Genomic DNA, 27,339 nt, shown 5'->3' on the forward strand with positions numbered 1-27,339 from the left:
AGGGGACAGCAATTGCAAACCTCTTCTGAGCAAATCTTGCTAAGATAGGTTTGCCTTAGGGTCGCCATAAGTCAGAAAAGACTTAGAGGCACACAACAACAGCCAGTTTTACAGTTTCCATGTAAAACAATCAGTCTATAAACACATGCTTGAATAGGAAGATCTTCATCTGCTGATGAAAGGATAGCAAGTCTAGCTTCCCTAGGAAAGGAACCCCACAGTGTTGGAATAGCCACAGAGAAAGCCCTCTCCCATGCCCCTACCAAAGGTATGCCTGCAAAGGTGGTGGGACTGAGAGAACTTCCAAAGATTTTAGAACTTGGGCCAAGCTCATACAGGAGTATACAGTCCTTCAGATAGCCTTAACCTGAGATCTCTAAGCTGGTGTCTTCCAAAGGTTCATACAGTTTTCTTTGCTATTCTGGCCTTAAAGAGGAATGGATTTAAAATAAATGTTGAGGGGAAATGTCAACCATATTTTTTCCTTGATCACTTCCTTGCAATACAATTTTTCATACCATTTTTATAGAACTGGAGTGGGCTGGGAGCCACTATTTTGGTTGGCTAAGTGTGCAACCTTTTTGTTGTTCTATTTCAGATTTTTTTGTTAATTTCTTTTTGCATGAAGCACAGATATATCAAGGGTTTTGTTTTTTTTTTGCATGAGGCAATAGCACAGATCTAACAAAAGAAAAAGTACATACTTCTAACTTTGTAAACTACAATTCTGAATGTTAAAAAGTTAAGCTTCCCTCAAACAGACTTTTAAGAAAGCTGATTTCTTCTGAGTAAGGAAATACTGGAAGTGATCCTGTGATCAGGAATATGAAAAGAGAAGGAAATTCACGATGGATGGGAGTTCCTTAAAAGTGAGATATTGAAGGCACAACATCTCCAAGGAGGAGGGTGACTAAAGAAACCAGGATGGATGTTGAAAGAACTTTCAACTGCACTAAGACTCAAAAGGGACATATACCAGAAATCACTGAAGAGGAATTAAAACAAATAGCCGGTGTGTGTGGACAGAAAGAAAAGCTGTGGTAAAATGCATAATGAGCTCAGGCTTGCAAGAGAGGTTAAAAACAGTAATAAGTGGCGGGGGGGGGGGGGGTGGTTTTTGGTTTTTTGGTTATGTCTGTACCAAAAGGAAGAATAAGGAAATGGTAGGGCTGCTTCATGGTGAAGATGGAGAAATGCTAACAAGGGGCAGAGAACAGACAGAACTAATCAATATCTTCTTTCTTCAGTCTTTTCCCAAAAGAACAATGCTCAGCCTGAAGAAAATGGAGCAGATGATGGTGTAGGGGAAATGCAGCACAAAATAGTTAAAGAATACCTGGCTACACTTAAATGAATTTGAGTTTCCAGGGCCAGATGAACATCATCCAAGGGTATTAAAAGAACTGGTAATTTCAGTACCACTGTGGACTGAAAATTGCCCCTGCAGCTGCACACCCCTGACATAAAAAAAAGCGTAGGCAACTGTACATGTTACTTGGACTTTTTAAAATGGTTTTGTTTTTGTTTTTTGCTGCAGTGTTTCCATAACCAGAGAGGCAGGAGTGCCATATAGTTGCTCAGCAATCAGTGTCTCTGGACAGTAAAAACTACTTCAAACGACAAGAAAAACTTAGAATAAACAGCAATATTATTACTATTATTACTGTTATTATTAACAACAGCTGGCATCTTGTTGGGAATTTACAACATAATAAACCAACTTCTAATTGCACTATTGCATTTCTAGGGTTATATTCCCAGAAATTGAATGCTGTCATAGTTGCACCCTTGGGATCGTTGCACAATGACAGCTAAACTGTGACTTGAGGCAATTCTTCCCTGTGTATACATACATTCTTGGATTTCTGGACCAATTTAGGAGAAAGTGACAGAATGGCAAAGAATTTTAATAAGGAGAGCATATATATTTTCTGCTTATCAGAGGAGGAAATGTGTATGTGTGGACTGATGTATCTCCTAATCACTGATGTCACTCTCATCTTTTCCTCCCCAATAAGGATTCCTTTCAAGAGGAATACTACAGAACAGGAGTCTACCCTGGCACTCCAATAGTGCCACCTCGGCGGCCATGGACTCTATTCAACTGGCTTTTTTGGGCCTTATTGCTGCTATATCCTTTGTTCAAGTTGCTCATCAACATGATCAGCAGTGGATCATCACTTACACTTGCCACATTTGGCTTTGTTTTTGTTGCAGGTGAGTTGTGTGCAAACTTAATGGTGCATCTAGAGGGGGAAAAGTTTATAAGAGAAAAACCCCATACTCTTTACTGTGGCCTTACCCATTTCTCTGGAATATATATATACTACAGCTAGTTACAAACATAGGCAGTTGGCTTTTGCCATGGTCTTATTTTGTGTGGGTTGGTAGAGAAGAATACCCTGCATTAGATGCCTGATAGACAACTCTAGTGAGAGTGCTGGAATGCAGTCCTATGTATCTGTATATATTGTGCTAACCATCACTAAAACATAATATCTCTTTTCTCTTCCTCTGAGTTATTCTTGCTTTTTTATGGACAGGAAAATTAGTCTGGAACGTGCTTGTGAAAAAAAACACATTAAAATATTCTTCTGATCATGGGGTGAAGATGAAGGGAACACACTGAAGCTAGCAAGTTTTCAAATTCACTGGTGTTTGCTTCTTGATCAGAGAAGGAACCAGGCTAATACTTTTTCACACACACACACACACACCACCCCTTTCTTTAAAAATTGCTTTTGAGGAAGGTCAAACAATCAAGAGAGCAAACCTTTGTGTGCAACATTCTCCAAGATCCCCCATCCAACCTTTCAATCTTATCTGATATTTAACCTTCATGATAATTAAAAGGCGGCAGTAAGAAATGTTTGCTTGATTTTCTTATACCACAGTGTTGTGTATTATTCAAACACATACTCTTTTGGTAAAAGATTTTATTTCATAAGATTTTAATTTTGTTCTTCTCTTGAGATTCATGGTTGATTCCTTCCCCTTCCTATTTTATCCTACAGAAGGAGAAAAATGCTCTTTTCTCATGTCTGAGAAAGGCACAGGAGCCTTATCTTGCCTTTCTGGCCATCTCAGTCAGTGCATTTCATGGCTGAATGGAGATGTGAAATTGATTGTTCCAGTCTTAAGATGACCAAGGATGCAAAAGAAATGTGTTAGGTTTGTATTTCCCTATGAAAACATTCATTTTTCACCTCACAAGACAGGCAACAGGCAAGGGATACAACACAGTTTGCCTAAGAAATCTGTATAGTTCTGAGGATTGCAATGTATTAAAATAAAATTGCACACAAAACCATATTTGAAGAGTGTACACAACTAAAAATGTGCATATTCATAAAATGTGCACAAGCAGGCTTTTAACAAAGGGAAAACATTTGCATTAAACAATTGGGGGTGTGGGGAGAATTTCTCAACCCAATATGGAATGGGAATGGGATTTCATTGGAATTCTGAGAAATGTAGAAGAAATGATGCTGACAGATTTTCACATCTGACCACCACATTGTACTGTTTGAAGACTTCTAAAGAGGGAGAGTTTCTGAGGCAGATAACTCTTACAATAAAAATGTTTAGGTAGAATCTCTTTTCTCATAATTTGAATCCATCAGTTCTTGTAGTTTCTGGAGCAGCAGAAAACAAGCTCACTCCATTATCTGCATCACATTTTCTCAGATATTTAAAGATAGCTATCATATCACGTCTCAATCTTCTCTGAGCTAATTGTATTCAGATCCCTAAGTTGTTCCTCATAAGGCTTGTCCATACCTTTGACCATCTTGGTTACCTTCTTATGAATACTTTTTTCATAGCTGCCCTTCCCAGGCCTAGTCGTCTTCTGATTTCTTGGCTGTAATCTCCACTCTAATTAATGATTATGAATTAATTAATGAATCAAAGATGTATGAGAAGTATGGGAAATCTTAAATTATCTCAGTGTCTTCATCATCTACTTAAAGTTATGTCCTGTTAGCATTTCACCCTCTTCTCTACACAGTGGGCCTGTCATTTCCTAGTTCTTTCTTTTGCTCTGAATGTAAGCAACCCCCCCCCTTTTTTTTTAAACCTTTCTAGCGAGCCTGAGCTCATTCTGAGCTTTAGCTTTTCTGACTTTCCCCTTAGAAGTATTAGCTATTCATTTGTATTTCTTTTGATGGTTTACCCCTTCTTCCATTTATTATACATGTCTCTTTTAAATCTCAGGTCATCTAAAAGTTTTTTTGTACACTCACATGTAGATTATGTAGGGAGAGGTGTTCCTGCAAGTAACCTGGACCCAAGCCATGTAGGGCTTTAAAGGTAATAACCAACACCTTGTACAGCGCCCGGATCCTGATCAGCAGCCAGTGAAGAGATTTTAAAACACATGTTATATGGTCAAATCTAGATATACTGGTGACCAATCTGGCTGCCATATTTTGAACCAATTGAAGCTTCCGATCTTGGTACAAGGGTAGCCCCATGTACAGCGCATTGCAGAAATCAAGACGAGAGGTTACCAGCACATGTACCAATGCTTCAAGGTCCCCCCCCCCCCCGGTCCAGGTAGGGATGCAGCTGGCATATCAACCGAAGTTGATAGCAAGCACTCTATTTGAGATGACAACTGAAGGGACAAGTCCAGGAATACTCCTAAGCTGTGGACATAGTCTTTTAGGGGAAGTGTGACCCAGTCTAGGACCAGCTGACAAAGCTCCTTCCCTGGACTTGGGGTTCCTATCACAAGTACGGCCATTTTCTCTGGATTGAACTTGAGTTTTTTTTCCTCATCCAGTGCATTATCGACCCAAAACAGTAATTCAAAGGAGAGATGCCATCCTTAGTCACTGCAGCAGTTGGAGCAGTCTGCTTTTATTGCAGAGAATGGCTGTATTAAACAGAGGAGGAATAAATCTCTCCCAGTTTTCAACACATTAAGACAGTAGTTTACATTTAATTAATTAATTAATTAATCAATCATTTAATTCATGAAACATAAAATAGCTTACAAAAATTTTAAAAAAATCCCACTAAAAATCTTTGATTTAAAAAACTTAAAACAATTAAGTTTAAAAAGCACACTATATCATGATTCTCTCAAGGCATCCAAGCCAGGAAGTTCCTAGTTTTCCAGCCTTGAGTGTATACATTTGAAGATGGCTGCTTTAGATAGAAGTTTCTTAGGCCCCATTCACACTATGAAACCGGGTTATTTCCCTGTCATTCAGACTTATACCAATTGTACTTGATGCCGTTTCCGGGGGGACAACTGAAAAGCCCATTTAAACCTGTGCATCTAGGACAAGATCCCTTCATGGTTCCTTTTTTATGAACTGCAACAATCCGCATCTCTGATAGTGTGAGTAAGGTATCGGATCAATTTGGATCACACAGCCACTGTTCAGGAAATGGAGGCGCCTCCATTTTGATCTGGAATGGTGGCAAATGGGAACTTCAGAGCAGATTTAAATGCCATGGAGAGATTTGTTGCCTTAGAATGTAGTAAGAATGGTGAATCAATTTTGAATCAATTCACAGATGCAAATCTCTCCGTACAAAAACCACATGTGTGACTGGCCCCCTTAGTTTGCTGCCCAACAGACACTTTTTCTGAATTAGAGATGGTACCAGGGTCCTCCCAGCTTGTGCTGGTGGGCTTCAACATACGCTCTAAGATCATGCCAAGAACATCATGGGTTGCTCAGGTCTTCAAGGGTCTGTCTGTTATCAGTGTGTGGCCCCACTAAATGAATCAGGTTTTCTGTGCCAGATAAGATGGTGTTGATTTGGGTGTGGAGGACAATTATGTACTTTCATTGTCATGACCATATCCAGTTGGGTGGCATTTAGACTGACTGTGACTTGGAACTTTGGCAGATTAATTTATGACAAATTTTCCAGCTTTCTTAACAAAGGCAAAAATGCATGTGGGATTTGTGTGTATTCCTATGGTGCTGAACTGTCTCAGGATGACCAATGTCTGGTGCCTGTATTGTTGGTACTTGCTCTCAGGTTGTTCAGTTTCTGTTTTTTGTTTATTTGTTTTCAGTATATTGTTTTGCCATTGTGCAGCTTTTTGTTTGGCTAATTTGGTTTTATTTAGTAAATAGGGTTTGTCTACCAAATCTTACATTTATCAAATTGCAGACTCTGCTTTTGCTGATGTCTAACAATAGCAGCCAGGTGATGTAACCCTCTAATCTAGATGTACCGAGTACAATAACAAAGTATCTTTCTTAGGTAATAGAAGGTAGAGCAGCCTTTTAGAGAATGCTCTTTCATAGACAGTCTGGAGTATGTGTTTGTAGTTCATAGGCTTCTTTGTTCTGCAACATCCCTTTCTAAAATGTTTGCTGATAAGATGTGCTTCGTTCTTGTCAAACCAGACATTTCAGGATTGCAGAGTGTCGTACCTTTCCATTGTAGATGTGTTCAGGTAAGATGCCCCAGGATAATTCAGAGTATTTTGTGAGGAAATAAGTTTGCTTTCTCTTGCCTGTATTGATTGATTGATTGATTGATTGTTATCTCTTCTCTCCCTTTCTGTGTGAACTTGGCATTCACAGCATGCATAAAAGCAAAGCAAGTTGGCATTCTGTTCAGATTGGAGCTGTAGTACTCTGTTAGCTGTCATTGCAAAGTTCCTGATGTTTTCTCCTGTTGGCAAGTGTTTGTTGGCCAGTCAGTTTTTGTAGACAGTGTCCCACTTTGCCCTCATGCAGATGAGTGTGAAGTTCAGAGCTAACAAGCATGAATGCTTTATTAAGTCCAGAATTTGTCAAGACTGTAGAGCCCTGTTTTTGTGGAGGGCATTTAACAGTATCAGGCATAACATAACTCTCTGGCCTGAAATAAAAGATTATAGTAATGGAAGCTATAACATAATAATTTTGGATTCTTAGGGGGCAATGACTTAAGTACTTGCCCATAATCTTGCTACATAATCTGCTACATAATCTGGGCATCTGAAAACTATACTGTGAATGTGTAGTTTGCACATGGCTCTGAGAAAGGTAAAACTGCATTTAGATAACCCAAATTCCATTATGTTATACATTAAGCAAAATAAGCACTTATTATTTCCTTATAGTGCATATTCCCTCTGCTAATAAAAGAGGAATGGGATGGGGTAACACCTGGCTATTAAAGGCTAGATCTTCTGAAGAATCCAGACAGTGCTTCCTATAGGTCTTACAGAGCACCCTTTCCTGACCCTGTGCAGTCCAGATGACTTTAAGTCCAAATTCTACCATCTCCATGGATTATGCCAGGGGTGAGCAAAGTCCAGCTCATAGGCTGCATCAGCACTTGGGATACTTAAGTGCAGCTCACAGACTCCCCCCCCCCCAACCCAAAGCCTCTCAAACCTATCAGTTGCCCCTCCCCCCCCCAAAAAATAGCTTGTTTTCCGGATGATTTGGGGATGATTTTTTTTGTCCCCAAACTATCCCAAATCTTCCAAAACTGCATAAAAAGAAAAGTTTTTTTCACTACAAATGCTGGTGAAATGTCGAAAATAAACTCTTCCAGAACACGGCCACATAGCCCGAAAACCCAGAAAAAACTATGGATGCCAACCCAGAAAACCCAGAAAAAACTATGACTTCACATTAGACAAGATTGCTCCTCTAATTGCCCCCTCCCCACCTGTCAAACCTTCCCCAAACCAAAACACACAAAATGAAAAAATCAGCCCAAAATTGGCCAGAATGGTGGCTGGAAGTGATATCATGTCACTTCAGGCATGCTGAAATGAGCTGTTGCAGGCCGCCAGCCAGCATAGGAAGGACAAATGGTCTGTGCCCTGTTTTGCAGCTGCTCTTCCCTAGACTAGGATCAGTGGGGAATCATCTGACTCTGGAGGACATCAAGTTGCTGAAGCCTGGTATATAATCTGGTATATAATGCATTTTTCTCTGTAAGGAAAGCTTTTAAATATTGATTCCAGAATTTGCCACTTAAAGCATCTTCAACGCACAGGCAGAGGGAAATCTTTCTTTCTGAGATTGTGCAGAGGAATTAAAGACTTGCTGCTGGTCAGATGATAGCACTGGGCCAGTTTGCATGAGTATTCTAAATGCAGATGAAAACTGTGTCCTGAATCATACTGGTAATCCTAACTAGAGTAGATCTATTGAATATCAGTTTTTCACTGGTGGATCAATAATTTATGTTAATCCCATTCATTTAGTGGCTCTGTTTAATTTGACCAAGATGGACTCAAGTCTGTTTTCATTTCTCTCTCTGTGGGCCTGGTCAGAAGAGTTATTCTGGTAATTTCCTGGAGGCTAGTTGCTCCTATCATCTGTTCATCATCCTACCATCAGTCACTAGGCAGTTAAGGAGGCCAGAATCATGAGCTTCTGGAAAACAATAAGGAGGCCCCTTCCATTTAATAAAAAATGCCAACTTATCCAGGCTAAAAGAAAAGGCATCCATTAATCTTAGGCTGGCCAAATGAATCCACTCCTAGCTATGACATGGCTATTTTCTATTTAGGAATACTAAATTCAGAGGGCTAGTTTGGTGTTATGGTTGTTCCAGCAACAGAAAGGTGTTGTGATCTTAAGGCTTATGTGTCTTCCACCCAGCCACAGTAAAAGAAGAGAGCAACTATTCTTACATTGTGATGAAAGGCTGCATCAGCATTAATTCTTTTTATTGTTTTCCAAACTATCATCAGTATTTGGATTGGTCTCACAAGCTTAATACCAGAAAGGGCTAGTGGATTTTTAAAGGAGGGATCAAAATGATGCTTTTAAATATTTAATAAAAAGAGAATCTGAGAATGTCACCAACCTATACATTTTTACAGGCAAGAGAATGAGCTGATGTTAAAAATAAACCTTGGAAACAGTGAGATCTATACTTGCATGACCACAGTTATTATGGACTGGTGTGATGGTCAAGGACAGAACCATTGATTGTTGTAATGGAAGGATTAAAGATGTTCTTCAATCTGTAATCATACGTCTCTCTAGGTAGTAAGATTACAATTTTAAGAGATTATTATTCCTCAACCTCACAAGCAACTGTCATTTGGGTAATTACAAAGAGAAGAAACATTGCTTTAATTGCTCAATTCATCTATTGATTCTGGAAATTTTCTGAAATGTGTTTATTGTGGTAGATAACTTAGGCTAGTATTTCAGCAAATCCTTCATCTATTCACTATGATCCAGTACTATCAGGCCCACTGATTACAACACTCTGGGGTTTTTTACCCATGATTCCTGAAATAAGACTTTAAAAAATGGTATTCATTATGATATTATATGTAAAATCCTGAAAAATCTGTAACAGTGTTATCAGTCCTGTTCTGTTTTCTCACTGCGACAAAGAGCATTCCTGTCCAAATCCATTAAAAAATTTGTGGAAAGAGAGAAAGCACTCTTCCCAATGTGGTGCCTGTTTCCAAAGTAGGAAATATTGGGGCGGGATAAGGAATTGTTTAATACAGCTGGTCCACTGTATCCACAGATTCTTTACCCACAGATTCAAGCATCCACAGCTTGAAAATATTCAAAAATATATATATTCCAAAAAGTAAAGCTTGATTTTGCCATTTTATATCGGGGACAACATTTTACTATGCCATTGTACTTAGTGGGACTTGAGCATCCACTGATTTTGGTATCCACAGGAGGTCATGGAACCAAACCCCAGTGGATGCCAAGAGCCCATTGTATGAGTGTAATAAATCACTAAAATATTCCAACTAATGGTTAAAAACCAAATATTGAATGCCATGTCTATCAGAGACCTTTTCCAATGCTGACAGAGCATTACTCAGTGGTAACATTGCAGGAATGTTCTATGGCTGAAAGTGGAGCTGTGCTCACACATTGGACTGACCTTTAAGAGATCTGTCATACTGCAATCAAATCAGGAACTCCTTAAATGTGTACTGGATACCTCCTTACACAAGTATAAAAGGTACAAGTGCTAGCATAATGACTAATCAGAATTTCAGCCTGTATATGAACAATAATCCTTCATGAACAGGGCTTCTTCAATAGAATTTTAACTAAAACATTAAGATTTTAATGCTAAATTGATGGAGATGAGAGATAGGAATACCCTCAGCACCCTTAAAACCCTGTTAATTCATAAGAAGCTTAACTTTGACATGGCTGCATAGTTCTAATTGTCTACAAGTCAATTTATAAAACCATTCAGTGCATGAGATACAGATGTAAATATGTGCAAATTAGCTGGTGAAAGGAGATTCTCCATGGTAACTGTTGTCCTCTATGATAAAACCACTTTGAATGTCTGGTAGAAGGGGACCTGTCACCTCCCTCATGACTACAACATGGTTCATGGAAATTGCTTCCACCTGATTTTTGAGGAACTAGCTTCTCTCCCACATTATAGCCCACATCATTCTGCAGGATCCCCTGGCATTTTTTAGGGGGACTAGAAGGGCTGCTGTGGGAGAAGAGGAGTCAGGGCATGCCCAGAAGTCTGTTATCCAGAAAGAACCAGTGGTCCAGTTCAAGACAATGGTGGCAGCCCAGATCAGTACCAGGTACGTGTGGTTCCTGTGGTCCTGGTGTGAACGCTGCCAGCTCAGACTTGCACTTGTCTATTTGGCCTGTCTTTTTCAGGCCAAGAATGACTTTGTTGTGATTATGTGAGAGTCTTCTGCCACTTGATGACCATGCTAGCTTTATATATATATATATATATATATATATATATATATATATATATATATATATATATATATTTGGTGCATCCATAAAGAGAGGTTGAATGCTGAGGTTTGGTTGTATTGTTATTTTAAAAATAAAATAAAGTGGTGGTAGTAGTAGTAGTTGTTGTAGTAGTTGTCATGTAGAGATGTTTTACTAGTTCTACTTATGTTTTATGCTAGTCTGGAATCCCAAACTATCTGAGTACATGGTAAAATAGTGACACCTGCCCTTTAATCTTACTTGTTACTGCACATCACTTACACTTCATTTTTGTACTTTATTTTAATTTCACCAAGGTTTGGCAAAATCCTCATCTTCTAAGATCTTCAGGAGAAGGCTTTCTCTCGGTCCCACCACCATCCCAGGCTCGCCTGGTGAGGACCCGAGAGAGAGCCTTCTCAGTGGCTGCTCCTTCCCTGTGGAACTCCCTTCCACAGGAGACTAGGCTGGCCCCCTCACTGCTGGCCTTTCGTAGGCAGACAAAGACATTTTTGTTTAAACAGGCCTTTTGAGATCTGGCAAGCTTGGTTTTATTGGGAGACGAGAGGGTTGGACTTGGAATTTTTAATTTTAACTGTATGTTTTTAAAAAATTATATTTGTAATTTTTATATTTTTATGATTTTAATTGTACAGTTTTAACTTATGTTTATATATGTTTGCCGCCTTGGGTCCCATTTTGGGAGAAAGGCAGGATAAAAATAAAATAAATAAACAAACAAACAAATAAATAATAATAGTGAACACAGTTTTATCAAAGGGAGTTGGAAGAAATCCCTCTACTGGCCATAGGAGGAATAACTTCTTTACAAGAAAACATTACTCCTGCAAGTGAACTCATTGGTGAATCTGAATGGCAGACAAGGGTTTATAGCTATTATTAGAAGAAGAAAAAGCCCATGTGCCTATTTTCAATGTCTCTGCAACTGTGTTAGTAAATTGTTATTTTGTGGGAAATAATTTATTTGGTTGATATGTTATTTTTAATGTGATTTTTCAGCTATGCAATCTGGAATAGTAAATTGCTTTATACGTCATCTGACTCTTTCAAAATTATAGGGCAGAGAGTACTATCTGGGTAAATTTGCACACAACATCATCACTGTCATTTCCTGTAATATTGACTCTTACTTGCCTTTTGATTTTCCTTCAGCCTAATCATAACTTCAGCCATATATGAACTTGGTCACATACAGTACGCTTATAGTTTGTAGTAATATTTTTTTCAGTAGTGACTACTCTCTAATGCATATTATACAGCCTGCCAATAAATAGGATATTTGCATTTAAATGACCATGGTGTAATCTCAGATTATTTAACTGTTAGGCATTGTAAAATTTCACCACTATGCTAGGTTTTTGCTCTTTCCATCAATTTGCTGATGTGCCATTTTGAGAACTCAGTGGGAAGTGATGGGCCGAACGCCACTGTCTTTAATCGTTATTGTGGTTCCAGCTCTGTGTGTCTACAATTCACTTTGGAGCAACTAACATTAATCATGAATATGTGCTGCTAAATCTCTTAGAAACCAATGCAACGCTAAACTTCACTGAAAGAAATATGGTTTATGATTAGTTTCTCCTGAATTAGGGCCTCCCTGCCACAGCCACCTTTAAGAGAAGATGTACAGGCACACGAGAACAGGAGGGCAGGAAGCATGGACATTTCCCTTCTTTGCACTCTTATCTCCACACCTGTCTCACTCTTTGTTACGGTTCCTATACATACTTCTTTCCTTCCATCCCTCCAAACTGAGGTACTGTATTTGTTTCTCACTAAATCAAGAGGAGTGTGAGCTTGGGTTAATAATTTTCTGGGTAGCCAGTACTACTTAGGTAGGGAGGTAAGAGGTTGTTGGGTCCTACTGGGGAGTGCAGCATCTTTCAACAATTTCAGCAAGTTTCCCTCAGTAGAATGTTTTCTAACATAATAGCATGAGCATGTCCTGCTGACTGAACTGTGCATGTGTTTCCTGTGTGTGTGGATGTGTCTGTGCTCTTCTTTCTCTTTCTCTCCCTTCCTTCTTTCTAGGATTCTGCTAGGTGACTATTGGTTTAAGGACCTTGGAGAATGCTTGAAGCTAGTAAGTGACAGTATTTGAGCTCTCCCAGCAGCCCAGATTTCCAAGGGAAATTAGAATAATGGAGGTGGGACTGGATGTGGTAAAGACTGAACTTCCTCTCTGACAAGGTTCTGCCAAAATTCATATTATATTTACAAAATACAAGAAATAAGCTTTCTCTATAGGATGTTCAGAGTAATACTTATGTGGCTTGCTTTGTTGATTTTTCTTTTAAAATAAGATTTAGGCTGCAGTCCTACATCAGGAGACATACATGTCTCTGGAAGCTATGTCTCCATAGCTACACCTGATACTACCTTCATCAGAAACCTGATTTATAAGCCATGCAGCCCCACAACATGCTAATTGCTGAGTTGCTGGAAAGTGAGGGCATCAGTGGAGACACATCCTGCTATTTTTCTTTAAATGCACTGTGACAGGCACCTGTGGGGACATCCAGGGGTTATTGGGACATACCTGGAAATGAGATCCTTGCAGAATGTAGCTGGAAATGTTACTGAATCCAGAGATGGCTGTATGAGGTTGGGGGATCTGGACCACTCAGGCTACAGATTAGAGTATGCTACTGTTACTTTGCTTTGATGAAACTTAAATGCAAAGAGAAAAATGTAATAATGTCCAGATCTTCTTGTACTGATTATTTTTCTTGTTCATTTATTGTAAACCAGGAAGAGAGAACCTCAATTTTTCCTGTTAAGATCCAAATCACTTTTGCCAGTACATGTTGGATCCCACAGCAGTGGACAGGACCAGAGTCAAAATCAGGCTGTTGAGGATGACTCTTGGCTCAGTATTCATTGGGAAGGGGAATCTCCTTCAGTTTATAGAAAATTCAGTCTAACAGCTTTCTGTAGTTTGAAGGACAGAGTAAACAATACAACCTGGAGAGGTATGTGCACAGGTCCAGAATGATGAAGCAATCCCACCTCTGTCCCAGACAAACCATTTAAAGGGATATCACGTTGTTATAGTTTATAACAACTATATAATTCCAGTTTATTGAGTGGTTAGAGAAAAATGAAGCTTTATATTATAGAACGCAAGGGAAAGCAGGATAAAAAGACAAAAAAGATTATGTAACATTGAGACCTACAAACTGGAATTCATTCCCTGTAGAAAAAAGATAATTGTGGTTCCAGTGGTGATGTGCTCTCAAAGAATTTCAGAATGGAGTGGCAAAGCATCTGAATAAGGTTGCCATAGACAGCTGCACAATACCACTGTCACAAAGTGCAAAACTGCTTGAAACATACACCACACAGTCTGGCCATACCTCATGGATTCCTTGATTCTTGGATAGAATACAAAGCACTGATGGACCAAAACTCCAGAAAATACATGGTAAACAAATGGTAGACTGTGAAGCCAATTATAAAATAATAGTCACCATTATTATTTCACTCTGGATTTTAGTGGGGGCCCGATAAGCATTTTAACCCCCACTTCAATAGTAAAAAAAACATTGTTTTGCCTGCAGAGGGTCTTAGGTTCAGTCCCTGCTGTTTCCAGTTAGAAGGATCAGGTAGTAGGTGACAGGAAAAATACCACTCAACCTGAGACCATGACTGCTGCTTGTCATAGTAATTAATATCAGGTGTGAGGTAAATAAATAGCAGAGCTTGGTATCAGTCAGGTTTCTGTGTAGATCAAGGTGAACTCTTGTGTTTCTTGAATTACCTGCCTCTGAAATAATTGGCCAAGCAGGATTTTGAGTACTCTGTCTGAAGTGTATTGACTGTGCTTTGGATTGCTTGCAACTGAGATACCAGTTTCTCCGAGTCTACCCCATGAGATCATTCTTGTGCCTTTCACTAGAAACAGAGATATAAGACCATTCTAATGTGGGAAGATGGCATGTTTTTTTTAGTCATTGCGAAGTGATTGCTTGCAGTGTGGCCCTTACTTTTAAAGGGCCTTATCCAACATCATATTCAGGTCTGAAAGAGCACACTATCCACTAGGATTGTTTTCAAGTCTAGTCACACATTACTTGCTTTTTTTGAATTTAAGCAGGATTTGGTTCTTTCCTGTGAGAAGTCTCTTTAATGTTTCTTTTGTAAATATCAGCTGCATGATCTCATTTCAAGTTTAGTGATTTTAAGTCCTCTAGATTTTCAGTCAAGTAGAGGTACATTCTCATTTCTGTTGCACTGAAACCAAGGGTACCACTAAAGCCACCTTTGTTGTTTGCATAAAGCTATCTGGCACTGTTAACAGTGTGTACAGTTGGTGCAAGGGACTGAATGTCACACCTAGAATTGTATGAGTCAGATATTTTCTTCTGCTTGCTGCTCTTGTACTCATGATCAATAAAACGTAATCTGATTATCAAAAAGTATTTGGCTGAGAACAAAATGGAGTAAATGTGACTTAGAACAAGAAGTGGCTCTTGTACTAGCCAGACCCCTTTCTAGCTCCCTCATTGGAACTACTGTCTTGTCTTCTGTTTTCAGTGATATCTTTGACTGCTCTGGAAAGATTGTTACACTATCACTTAATACCTCTTTTAAGGCTCATAAGATCAAACTGGCTAGGCAAACACATAATTCTTCTGGTAACACTTGATATGTTTTCCATTATTTGAAGCTTGAAGAGCAAGAGTTTGTTACGTTTAGTTTTGTTTTTGGGTGGGATCGGCTGTAGTATTACTACTGTATGAAGTATACCAACTAGTATTTTTGCTATTGAACTGTAAAGTTGAATGTTGCGTCAACCAATTCTTTGGCATTCATTCATGCTAGAGTGGGTCATCTGCACAGGCAAGAAGCGTGCAGTTCGCCAGATGTTGACCCAGCAGCCTTAGCCAGCATAGTCAATACTAAAGAATGCTTGGAATTGAAGTCTGGAGGGTTTCATGATTCCCACCCCTGTTCTACAGTATGAGTTCAAAGAAGGGTAGAGTTTAACTTCAAAATAATAAAATAAGCAAACAGCTAGATTGTAACTTCTTTGCCGCTATGGAATGGGAAAAGGAGTCCTCCGTTACTACTTTATTGGGGTCTTGTAGCACCTTTGAGACTAACTGAAAGAAAGAGATTGGCAGCATGTGATGCATTTGAGGAAGTAGACGAAAGCCCATGTTGCCAATTTTTCAGTTAGTCTCAAAAGTGCTACAAGATCTTTCTACGTACTGATTCTACAGAATAACACGACTGTATCTTTGAATTCTACTTTAATTGGGATTTTTGTTACAAAGGTCTTCCATTTTTCTAAGAACTATTCTTGAGAAGCAATACATCTTGCTTTAAATGAAGGGCTCGCTTTTAAAAGTCTGGGCCATGTCCTAGAATTGCACTGTTAGCTTCCTTTGAAAACCTTCATTCTGCGTCCTCTAGTTTCCAGGAGTTGCTGTCATGTAATGTTTGCCACCTGGAGAAAGTATTTTGGAGAATACTCTTGTAGCTGTTGGCTCAGCCACAGAGGGTATATCCATTTTTGATTGGGGATTAGTAACATCTAAAACAGGATTGCCAGTAGTCTTTGTGCATCAAAGTACTTGACAACCAGCCATGTTGCTCTTCTTCGCTGGTAGGATTTAACCTTGTATTCTTAAGCAGAGTTGCTGTACAACTTCAACCAAAAATATTTATTGCTACCACAATTTCCCAAAGGCTGTAATGCTCAATCTTTTTTTGGCATAATGTTCTAAAGTGCAGAATAAGGCAAACCAGGGTATTTAAATCACACTGCTCTGTGTGAGGAAATTTGCTAACGGTTACATTTCTTTCCTAGATGGTTCTTAACATAGATCTCTCCTAATATTTTCCTTATTTCAGCTTCAGTTGGTGTTCGGTGGATGATAGGAGTTACAGAAATAAATAAAGGTTCAACTTATGGCAACCATGGTCACAAGGGGAAACAAAAGTGAAATCTCCAGAGACTGCTTCACACCCAAAGGGAACTCACATGCCTGTTGGAAACTGTTGTGTGTATCATTCCCCTTCAAACACAAGTATGAGGAAGACGGCCATACATTTGCTGAAATCGTACCCTTCTTTCCCCTTTGCTCCCTCACTCCTGTGTGGGGTGTTAGTCAATATTATGCCCATGATTCTAGCATTTTTCCTATCAGGTTTTCCACAGGATCTCTCTCTTGAAAATTAAGAAACATAAAATATGCAAAGAGACAGTATAACAAGGAAGGATCCAAAGGAATTAATCTTTGGCTTATCCCCTTACCCCATTTCAGTGGATTAATAGTGTTGAATAAAATTTACTTTCGTACAAGATGACTGAACTTGATGTTTTGCATGTAAGAACATATATTCTTGGTGAAACAAAGTAAAGGCCTCTCTAGTCCACTATCCTGTTTTCAGAGGCCCCACAAGTGCTTCTAGGAAGCCCAAGCACTTTCCTGCTTGTATTCCTTACCAGATGTTAGTGAGGATCATGCTCTCTTTGATTTTGGGGATAAAACACAGCCACCATGACTATTAGCTACTGATAGCCTAATGGCAATTATGTATATATATAATTAAAGCTGTACAAGATGGAAGGTATTTCTATATCATGTGGAAATCATTTCCATAGATGTGAAGTGGTATATCCTGCTGCTTGCCCTGAATCTCCTAATATTCAAATTCATTGAATGACCCCAGGCTCTAGTAGTATGAAAGAGGGATGAAATTTTAAATTCCAATATTTTTTGTGTTTTAATTTTTATTTTAAAAAGTCTCATTTTTTATTCACCACCACCACCACCCGGCAACCTAAAAAGTTCCAAATCCTGGGATCTTTCTTTGTTATGAGTGTGCTTCAGATTTGATCACTTCATTTGCTCTTTTAATTTTCCAGCTTTACAGTCCTTAAGATGTGACTGCTAGAGTTGTGCATGTTGTCACACCATGATTTCTATAAAGATATTAATGGTATGGAGAGTTATATTTTCAGTCCCTTTTCTATTAATCCCCAGCCTGGAATTTAACTGTTTTACAGCTGCTACAGCCTGAAATGAGAGCCAGCATGGTTTGAGCATTGGACTAAGACTCAAGTAATCAGGGTTTGAATCCTCACTTAGCCTCTTTATATTTGTTAAGTTTAATCACATGGTCAACCAATTTATCCAAAATGAAACACCTGCAGTTTGGTATTTGGACGTGTGCACAGATATATGTACACATTTGAAAAACACACACTTGAAAAATGTCCACAAAAATACACAAAGTAGCATTTTAAGGAGAATTTGCAAATTTTCTCATGGGTGAGTTAATCTTGGGTAAAGGTTATATTTACTCTGTGCAAGAGTGAAATGATCAACACTTTTTTGGCCTTGTCAGCGATGGCAGAAACCAAACACACACACACACACACACTTTAACTGGGACCAGAATCCTGATGGAGAGTGTTTTGTATTCACAATCCCTACATATTCCTTACTTTAGAGGGCATAACTGAAACCGTGGAAGTTCTCCAATCCACACTTTCCAGGAAGTAGCTGCTGTGATTGATTGTCCCACCAGCACCTAACCTCAGGTGAAGGTTCTCGACCATGACAGAAGGATCTCCAGCATGAGAGGAGGGATTGCGATGGAGTCCTGCCTCTGCCTGTCACACTAGAGATTGCTCACAGGAAGGAGCTGGAGCATCACTCAGCTACTTCACAGCTTGTGAGGACGGGGGTAGGACTGTGCCAAGAGTCAATCCATACCCATGTAACTACAGCGTTTATGTAACTCCCTGATTCCATCCAAAATCCATAAAAAGACCTGAAATGTGAAAAATTGGGCACATCCAGACTGATTAAAGCAAACAAAAATTTCCAAGATTTTGTTTCTCTTCTTTCTCATTTTATTTTGGAGAGCCATACATATTATGGTTATCCCATAATATTTTCTGATTCCGGCCGAGACTTTTTATACCAGTTACTCAGGTCAGTTTATTTTAACTCAGGCATTACATTGGAGGACCTAGACATTCCTAGAGAAGAGTTTTCTCTGTTTTTTTTAAAGGAGTCACAATTTTTATTTACATATTTTGTTCCATTTTTGCAGAGGGAGGCTATGTCCCTAGCCCACATGAAGGTGGGAGGCCAGTTGTAAATCAGTTTACATCCTTAGCACAGATCTGTTAAATCCATTTAAAAGAAAACATTCTGATATATTGAATGGCTCATTCTTTTAGCCGTTCCCTAAGAAATTCCATCCAACTGTCTCATCCATCTGCAAGTTCCATCTGTGGAAGAGCTTCATTACACAGCTAGCAGGGGGTCTTTTTTTGACAGTGATGTTCCAACTTGGGTATACCCTCCCAATGGATGTAAGCCTGTACTAACACTGTATTCTTTTTGGTGCTTGATAAACAAGGGACATGGGATTGCAGGGGGAAGGAAGCCCCATGCATTTTAATTTAAAAGTGGCTTATACAGTGCTCCCTCGGGTTACGAAATTAATTCGTTCCGCCGCGCCGTTCGTAACCTGATGCATTTTGCAAGCCGAAAAGGGCTTTCCGTTAGCGCTGGCAAGCCGCGCGTTTGAATTTCGCGCCGAAAAAAAATTCGTAACCCGAAAAAACCTTCGTATCCCGGAACAGTTTTTTCCAATGGAACTTTTTCGTATCCCGGAAATTTCGTAACGCGATCAATTCGTATCCCGGGGTACCACTGTATTTATAATGGCTGCATAACCATTACAAAAAAACATTCAGGGTCAATGTGCTCACCCCAACAAATTCAGCTATGAAACACCTGAGACATTTCACTGTTCCTAAGTTACATGGCTATGTGCCCTCAATGGATGTGGTCATAAAAGTAATAGAATTCATCCTGTGGTGTTAGAATACCTGCTTTTCCCCAATCCTCCATCATTTCTCTGAATTTCCCAAATACCTTTGCACAGGGCTTGCTGTTATGCAAATGCTTAGCATGCTGTTCTTTTTTGTTCACCTGAGGCAGTTTCCCTGTCAGCATGAAAATCAATTTCATTGTAAAGATGTTTTAAATGCTGACACTTGTCCTGGGGAAATGCTGAGAGAAAAATGTCGCCACTACCTCTTGTGCTCAATGTGTGCTTCTGGATCATTCCTAAGAACATAATTGATCTCCAAAGACCTACACACAAACTCTTGGAACAGATAGACAATCCAAGAAATTACTTATGCTCAAGATGCTGTAAATCTAATACTTCCAGCACTTTCTACCACCTTACAATGAAGTAGAGAATGTATAAAGCTCCACATATTGTTCTCTAACTCTGGTATAGTGATTTGAGCACTGAACTATGACCCTGGAGACTAGGGTTCAAATCCCAGCTCAGCTATTGAAATCTTCAGACACCTCCATCTCAGAGGAAGGTAAAGGCAAAAAAACCTCTGTACAAATCTTGCCAAGAAAACTTCATGGTAGGTTTGCCTTAGGGTCTGAAATAATTTGAAGACACACAACCATAAACTCCAATCAAACTGAGGCAATACTGCCAATGATGACAGATGATGGGAATTACAGTCCAACAATACAGAAGACTACATGTTCACCATCCCTGCCTTAATGTACAATGGAAACGGATGGTACATGATGGAAAATTAGTAATAGTGCTTCTAATAGTATAGTTGGCCCTTCATTTCGGGGGGGGGGGGGTCCATTCTGGACCCCTCACCCTAAGGATGACAAAGAAATAAGATGTCAAGTCCTGTTCTTCCCAATGATGGCGTGGCGAGCACACAGCTCCAGTGGCGCAGCTGTGTGTACATGCCACCACTGGGAAAATGGGGCAGGGCCATTCACAGATGCTCCAGTTTGTGGATGGCAAGTCTACAGTTGGGAAGGGCTGACTGTAACACATTATTGACCAAGGGCCAGGATGCTCTATGTTAAGAAGAGGAACTTACTACAAGATCAAGAAGAAATAAAAAGATGATGGATGCAATACACAGAAGAGCTATATAAAAAGATGAAAAAATGAATGACACATGGAATGAAGAACCATACAAAAATGAACTCCAAATTCTAGAAAGGAGATGGAAGTGGCAGTACGAGAAATGGGAAAGAATAAATCACCAGGAACAGATATTCCAATTGAACTGCTCCAATCCATACAGACAGAAGCAACTCTAGTGTTAACTAAAACATGCCAACCTTGATTTTGCCACTTTATATGAGGCACAGTTTTACTGCCCCACTGTGTATAATGGGACTTAAGCAGTCATGGAGTTGGGTATCCTTGGGGGGGGTCCAGGAAGCAAACCCCAGCGGATACCAAGGACCCACTGTATTTAGAAGGAGAGGGAGAGAGGACAAAGAGAGATTAAGGTGTGTAAAAGACTTCCCCATTAAGCTGTAGTTCAACCATGAAATAAGGAATAAAAGACATCCTAAAATAAACAATTTATTGAGAAAAAGCTTTTTAAATTTCATCAATCAGCCTTTGCATAACAAATCTGAAGCTAGCCAATAAAAAAAACAAAACAAAACAAAAAGTAGAAGTTCACAGTCAGTGCACTCAACAAACAGGAGATAAAAACAAGGTCCAGAATGTCTGATAACACTAACCTTTGTTTTTTTTCTTCTTCTTCTTTTTTTTGAACCTTGAAAGTTCAAAGAATACTACATATTAACATTACAAGTTCTCAAATCATATGAGAAATGGTGGAGAAGGGACAAAAATAAGGTCATGGTCCATTCTACAGTAGTAATGGCACTTTCACTGGAACATGCAGCTTCTTTAAAGTCGTGGGTGCTGTCACGAGAGCAAGGTGTGCCAAGGGAAACATATAAGAGCAGCAGAAGAAGTGACAAGGATCACTTGTGCAGTCTTCAATCATGGTTAGGTTTTGAGTTTGTACACTGTGTTCAACAGTCTTTATGTAAATATTACATACAGTAGTGATTAAGAGAGATTTCACCAGAATCCAAGAGGCCAACGTGTTGTGTGAAACTTCATTCTTCATCTGTGCACACCTGGGGTGGATTAGAGGAACGGGAAGAACAGAGAACACAAATTCAAAAAAAGCTCTGAAAGGTTATGCCATTTTTTAGAAGAAGGGGCACTTTTCATTCATAGGCAATGATCTTCTGCAAGTCAAATCAGGAAGTCAAAAAGCAGTTACCATCTTGATAAAATTAAGTCACTTGATTTGTATTTCTTCAATTGTTTTAGTTCTTATATACTTGAAGAAGTTACTTAAAACTTTGGATTAAGTGGTCTATGCACTACAGGGATTACCTGCCTAAGCAAACAGCAAGGGTTTTTATAATAAACCAATTAGGCTGCTATAAACTAACACTATGAGTTGGACAGTATTCAGATTAATGCTACACCTACTAGGTTTAAAGATACATTTCAAAACCCTGACACATAAGCAAGAACCGTTAACCCTTCCCAGCTCAGAACAAGTATGTTGATACAGCTCATCTTTTCATTATACTGTAAGTACATAGATTTGCCTTTTTTGATTTTTTACTAAAAATGAACAGTTCTTAATTACATTTTCTTTAAAATGTTATCTCAAACATAAGGATGAAACCACAACTTGACTGGAATCACTACAAATTTCTGTACATATTCTCACAGGCATACTGTCTGAATATTCCATTTCTTGTGGGACAAGGGAAAATAATAACATCTTTTAAAATCTTTGACTTGTCTGAAATACTATTCTATGTCTGCTCTTGGTTCTCTCACTTCAGTCAAGTATACAACCATATGATAACATTTTAATGAAGAAGGGAAGGTCATGGAGCTGACTATTACAGTGGGCTCGCCTCATTCACCAGCTCTGAATCTGCGGATTTAATCCCTTGTGGACTGCAAATAAATAAATAAAATTAAAAATACTTGAGTTCTCTTCCAACTGACATGAGAAGCAGTCCAGGACAGCAGTGGAGGTGGCTGGCTGGCTGGCTGGCTCCCTAGGATCAGAGGAGAAAGAGGTGGGCAAGTACAAGGCTGTATAGTAGTAATATGGTGTAAGGCAGCAGCGGTGCCTTGCCGTGTCCACCCACCCCAAAACATGAGGCTGTTGTGTGCATGCTCACTTGCGCGCACACACAATTTTCACATGCCAAACAGCCCTTATTGCTGCCACCACCACTACCCCAAGCCTCCTGAAGTTGTTGATGGCCTTGTGCTCTCAGGAGGCGGGGGAGAGATAGCCTACCTGAGACGGCAAAGAGTAGTGAGCATACCTCTCCCCTGTCTCTGGGGAATACACAAGCATGCATACAACAGCCAACAGCCCCAAGCTTCAAGGGGCATGTGGGGCAGCAACAGCAGTAGCAACATGGTAAGGAGACAGGGGAGAGCTTGAAAAGCCTGAAGTTTTGGGAAGGGGATGATGGTGGCAACAGAAGCAACAAAGTCCAGCTTCTCATTTTTCCTGCTCCCCTACCTCCAGGAAGCATGCAAGCATCCACACAACATCCTCAAGTTTCTACAGCCTCACACATCATCAGTGGAGCAGGGAGAGAGAGCAGCTGTGTCAAGACGCCGCTACAGCCCTATGCCATATTACTACTGTACAACCTCACACTCACCCATATGTCTCTCCTCCAACCCTGGAGAATTTGCCAGCCACCCATCTCGCAGGCCTGAGGAGTGTGTGCCTGGTCACTGGGGCTTGCTGCTACTTCTGCTGCTGCCCTGGGACTGTTTGGCCAGGCTGTAGAGGTAAGTGAGTGAGCCCTATTTATAAAGTGGTGGACAATCTGAGCACCCACATTTTTTGATATCTTTGAGGAGTCATGGAACCAAAGCCCTACAGATATGGTGGCCCCACTGTATTGCAAACACCAGAAGTAACTTTTGATATAGAGGAAAAAGAAATAGTCCTGTCTTCTGCCATCTTTCCTCCTATTCTGTTAACTCTCAGTGACTCCTGCATCTGTGTACTGACACATACAAAACGCAGAAGTTCCCAGCAATTCCAATTAACTGAGAGGCATTTATGAAAGCTGTTTAGACTAGAACAAAATAACATTTGCTAATACAGTACTCAGGCCTGCTACCTCTTAATTCCATCCCCTCAAGTTTTCAAGTTCCACATGTTTCTTGCCCAGACAGCATTCCTTCTTGGGACAGTTTTGGGTCAAAAGATTTGTTTTCTCCAAGACTTTTTGTATTTCTGCAAACTTTTGGGCTCCATGTGGATACCTCTCACTTATGTGAAGGTGGCATCATTTTAGCTGCATAAGCAATGATACTCCAAGCCTATGCCTGGAGTGCATTATCATGTATAACATCATCTTTGCACTTAGTCTAAGATTACCAAACTGATTTTCAGAAGTTAGCTGAATTACTGATTTCCTTTTAGAGTTCCTTACTGAGATCCCATCAACAACTGTTACCACACAAGAAGCAAGGCCAAAACTGCAAATATGGGAACATAATACAACTGATTCTACAGGGACATAAATGCCTGCCATTCCATGTAATATCCTGGGCTGGATTTTACAACTAATCTTGCAGAATAAGGAGGGAGGCTGAATTTACACATCTTCCATCTCACAATGAAGTACTAGTGCCACCAAGATCTTCATTACAAGGTATAGTTACAGCCAAGGGCTAATGATCTGTTCATACAGGATTGCATCCAGAATTGACTGACTTTTCAGAAATTTATTTTCTGTTGTCCTTGAAAACAAGACATATGGAACCATCATATGCAGACCAGAGCTGAAATCCTCAGCTCTTGAATTTAAATGGTTATAGTTCTGTTCTATCCAGGTCCTCGTCAAATGCATTTGTCCTGTGCACCTGTTCATCATTAGTAACAAGAAAAAAAACACAAGCATAGCCAACCTTGACAAACGGATGGTCGAAGAGCTGGCTAGCTGTCCATCTCATCTTTGGATCGCTTTCCAGGCAATGAGAAAGAAAGTCCTTCCCTTCTGGACTTATCTTATCTGGTATGGGAGGTTTGTGGCCCATTCCTACTCGATACATGATCTGGAAGTTGTGTTCAAATTCATGCCAGGGCCTCTGTAACAAAGTAAGTGCACCACTGTTTAAAATCTCTGCTTCCAAATGGATTGGTTCACACATGGTTGGTGGCGGCTCTAATACGCCATTTCTCCTCAGCATTAACCCTAAAGAATAAGTCTGACTTCAAATATTCACAGGCAATTCCATGTTTTTTTTGTATAAAATTTTGATCAAGATGTAAATGTATAGCTATGTTTCTATTCTGTTAAATAAATATACAGTCGTCTCTCCTCTCTCATGGACTTGGGATCCATGTTCTTGGTTACTCACGGAGGGGCAACCTCCATTATCCTCAATGGGGTGCACCCCCATGGTGCACATCCCCCGCATGCTTGTGGGGGCATGCCCCATTCAAGCCTATGGGGCTTGAATACGTGCAAGTCTCCATTTTTGTGGGGGGATCCAGAACAGACCCCCCCCACACACACACACACAAAAACAGAGGGTCAACTGTATTTAGAGTAAACACACAGTATGTACACTAAAGAGCATTATATAAACTATTCCTGTAACCTAAGCCAAAAACGTAATAGGCATAGATGACTCTATTGCATGCATCTCTCACACACAGACAAATGTAATTAAATGTAGGCAGGTAAATGATAAACATTATCCACAATGGTGAGTAAAACAATAAATAAATAAATAAATAAAGCAAATAATGGCAATTTCGAAATGAAATAATCATTTTCAATGGGTAAAGTCTTTATTCTTTTAAAAATGCACTAAACAGCAGTGGTTGTCTATCTTTGGTATTGTTTGGGACTTCCAAACTCTCAAAATTGCTGCTTAGTAGTCAAGGTGGCTGGGCTTTCCGGGAGTTGAAGTCCTAAACATCTGGACTATAGACTGCATTAGAAGCTAGGGAATTCTATGAAACTAGTATGGTGCAAGTAATTCAACACTATTGGGATACTGTTATATAACAAGGTATGTCCCCAACAAATTAAATAAAACAAATGTGTCTTGTTTACAATAGTTAATGGAAGCTTAAAAATAAGAAAAAGAGTATTTTCTAAATGTATTAGTTTTGTTAAGCATATAAAACAAAATGCCATTCCCTGCCAATTTCTCTAAATGCAAAGGTGGCCTATTCAGTAAGTTAAATATAAAATGGGGCTTCAGCTTTGATTTAATTATTTTAGGTGACCGTTCAGAATACCAACAGCTCAGAACACGATGGATGTTTCCTTTATATGCAACAGAAAAGCAATGTTCTGTTGCAAATTATAGGGATTTTAACATTCTAAGTAACCTATACCATTACATACTTGATAAAATATGGAATCTACTTAGAAAATCAAAATTTTCTACATTAAATATATGGTGTCTGATTCATATACCTATTGAAGAAGGGGGGAATGATAGCTAAACACTTTTGCAGCAATTCATACAAAATAATGTACATATTTCCCCTGCAAAGAGATGAATCCAATTGAAGACAAATATATAAAGCCATCTTGAGTTTGCTCTGTCTGTTCTGACCAACTTCAAGATGGGGCAACATAGCTAGGAAATATGCAAGTCTTTAGGTCTGAATATTCTATTCCTCTGCCACCTCTTTCCTCCCTTGTCAAGCTTGTTGCAATAAGCCAGAAAGTCTTTTATTAACCATGGCTTCCTGTAACATCCTAAATATGGGGCATTATAAACAATGAAAAATACCACTAGTAGATTCAGAACAAGCCAGAATCTTAGACAACAGTTTGAAGGTGATTGTTACCATCCTGACCTCTCCAAACCTGGCAGATATACCATTTAGATTTAGATATATCAGGAAACTATGATTAGCTGAAAATTTCCTGACTTGTATTACTGGTGTGTCAATAAAGAAAGAAGAATAGGGTAGTTGGGCCAGTCAACAAAGGTTATTCACATTTTGGCTTACTGAGCCAATATACATACATGCATCAAAAGTGCACCTTTGTGTGGTAAAGGCAGGAGAGGGTCTGTGCAAATAACCCAGAGCTTTATAGGGCCCCAGAAAGTGTCCAATTTGCTCATCCATTACTTTTAATAATGAAACAACAATGCCAAGTTACCAGAAGTTTTAAACACCATTCCTAATCAAAAAATTCAATAATTTGAGAACATGCCTTTTATATGCCTGCATAAGCCTTTAGATCTACCAACATTGCCTTCCTCTGTGTGCAACTGTTTCAAAGTGTACACTATGTGGGAATGTGGGAAGCAGCTTCTGAGCTGTGGCACTCAGTTGTGGACCATCTTATGCTAGGAGAACCTATAGGTTCCAATGTTGCGCTGATTTTGGCCAAAGTTAAAATGTAAATGTTTGCCCAAGTCTTTGGGGCTTAATAAACATGGACTTGTGAAATCAGACAGTGGATTTTATTGTTCTTGCGTAAAACATCTTTAAACTACTTAAACCATTTCTTGGTTATTTTTGGTGGCCATACTTTGGATAAAGAAGTTCTTTGGAATTTAAAACACGATTAAAGACCTATGTCTTTGAGCTGGCCTACCCAGTTGATTTTAAACTATGAATTGTATATCAGCATATTTTAATGTGGATGATTGTAATGTGTAATAGTCATTTTAATCCTATGTTTGTGTGTTTTAACTTATGTTAGGTTATATATTTTAATCCATGTTGTAGACTATTTCAAGCCCCGGGGAGAGACCGGTAAGATGA

General features: G+C 39.3%; 2 protein-coding genes across 13 annotated transcripts in view; one reads left to right on the plus strand and one right to left on the minus strand.

Annotated features, from left to right (window-relative positions):
* AGPAT4 (1-acylglycerol-3-phosphate O-acyltransferase 4) overlaps nucleotides 1–18,218 on the plus strand; it is a 65,864-nt gene extending 47,646 nt beyond the window's left edge. For 4 of the 7 annotated variants that reach the window (XM_042445503.1, XM_042445504.1, XM_042445502.1 and 1 more), the window contains 3 exons: nucleotides 2,019–2,217; nucleotides 3,015–3,171; nucleotides 16,551–16,632. In XM_042445503.1, the coding sequence (XP_042301437.1) occupies nucleotides 2,019–2,217; nucleotides 3,015–3,145 (330 nt within the window). In that variant the 3' untranslated portion in view covers nucleotides 3,146–3,171; nucleotides 16,551–16,632. The other 3 variants (XM_042445507.1, XM_042445506.1, XM_042445505.1) reach the window with 3 other exon arrangements.
* A 2,861-nt stretch (nucleotides 18,219–21,079) lies between these two features.
* MAP3K4 (mitogen-activated protein kinase kinase kinase 4) overlaps nucleotides 21,080–27,339 on the minus strand; it is a 73,079-nt gene continuing 66,819 nt past the window's right edge. For 4 of the 6 annotated variants that reach the window (XM_042465027.1, XM_042465020.1, XM_042465043.1 and 1 more), the window contains 2 exons: nucleotides 24,504–24,683; nucleotides 21,505–21,664 (listed from right to left, as the gene is read on the minus strand). In XM_042465027.1, the coding sequence (XP_042320961.1) occupies nucleotides 21,644–21,664; nucleotides 24,504–24,683 (201 nt within the window). In that variant the 3' untranslated portion in view covers nucleotides 21,505–21,643. Of the gene's footprint in view, nucleotides 21,665–22,562; nucleotides 22,616–24,503; nucleotides 24,684–27,339 lie in introns of all 6 variants that reach the window. The other 2 variants (XM_042465003.1, XM_042465011.1) reach the window with 1 other exon arrangement.

Source organism: Sceloporus undulatus, chromosome 1, assembly GCF_019175285.1.
Source record: "Sceloporus undulatus isolate JIND9_A2432 ecotype Alabama chromosome 1, SceUnd_v1.1, whole genome shotgun sequence".
Taxonomy (NCBI): Eukaryota; Metazoa; Chordata; class Lepidosauria; order Squamata; family Phrynosomatidae; genus Sceloporus; species Sceloporus undulatus.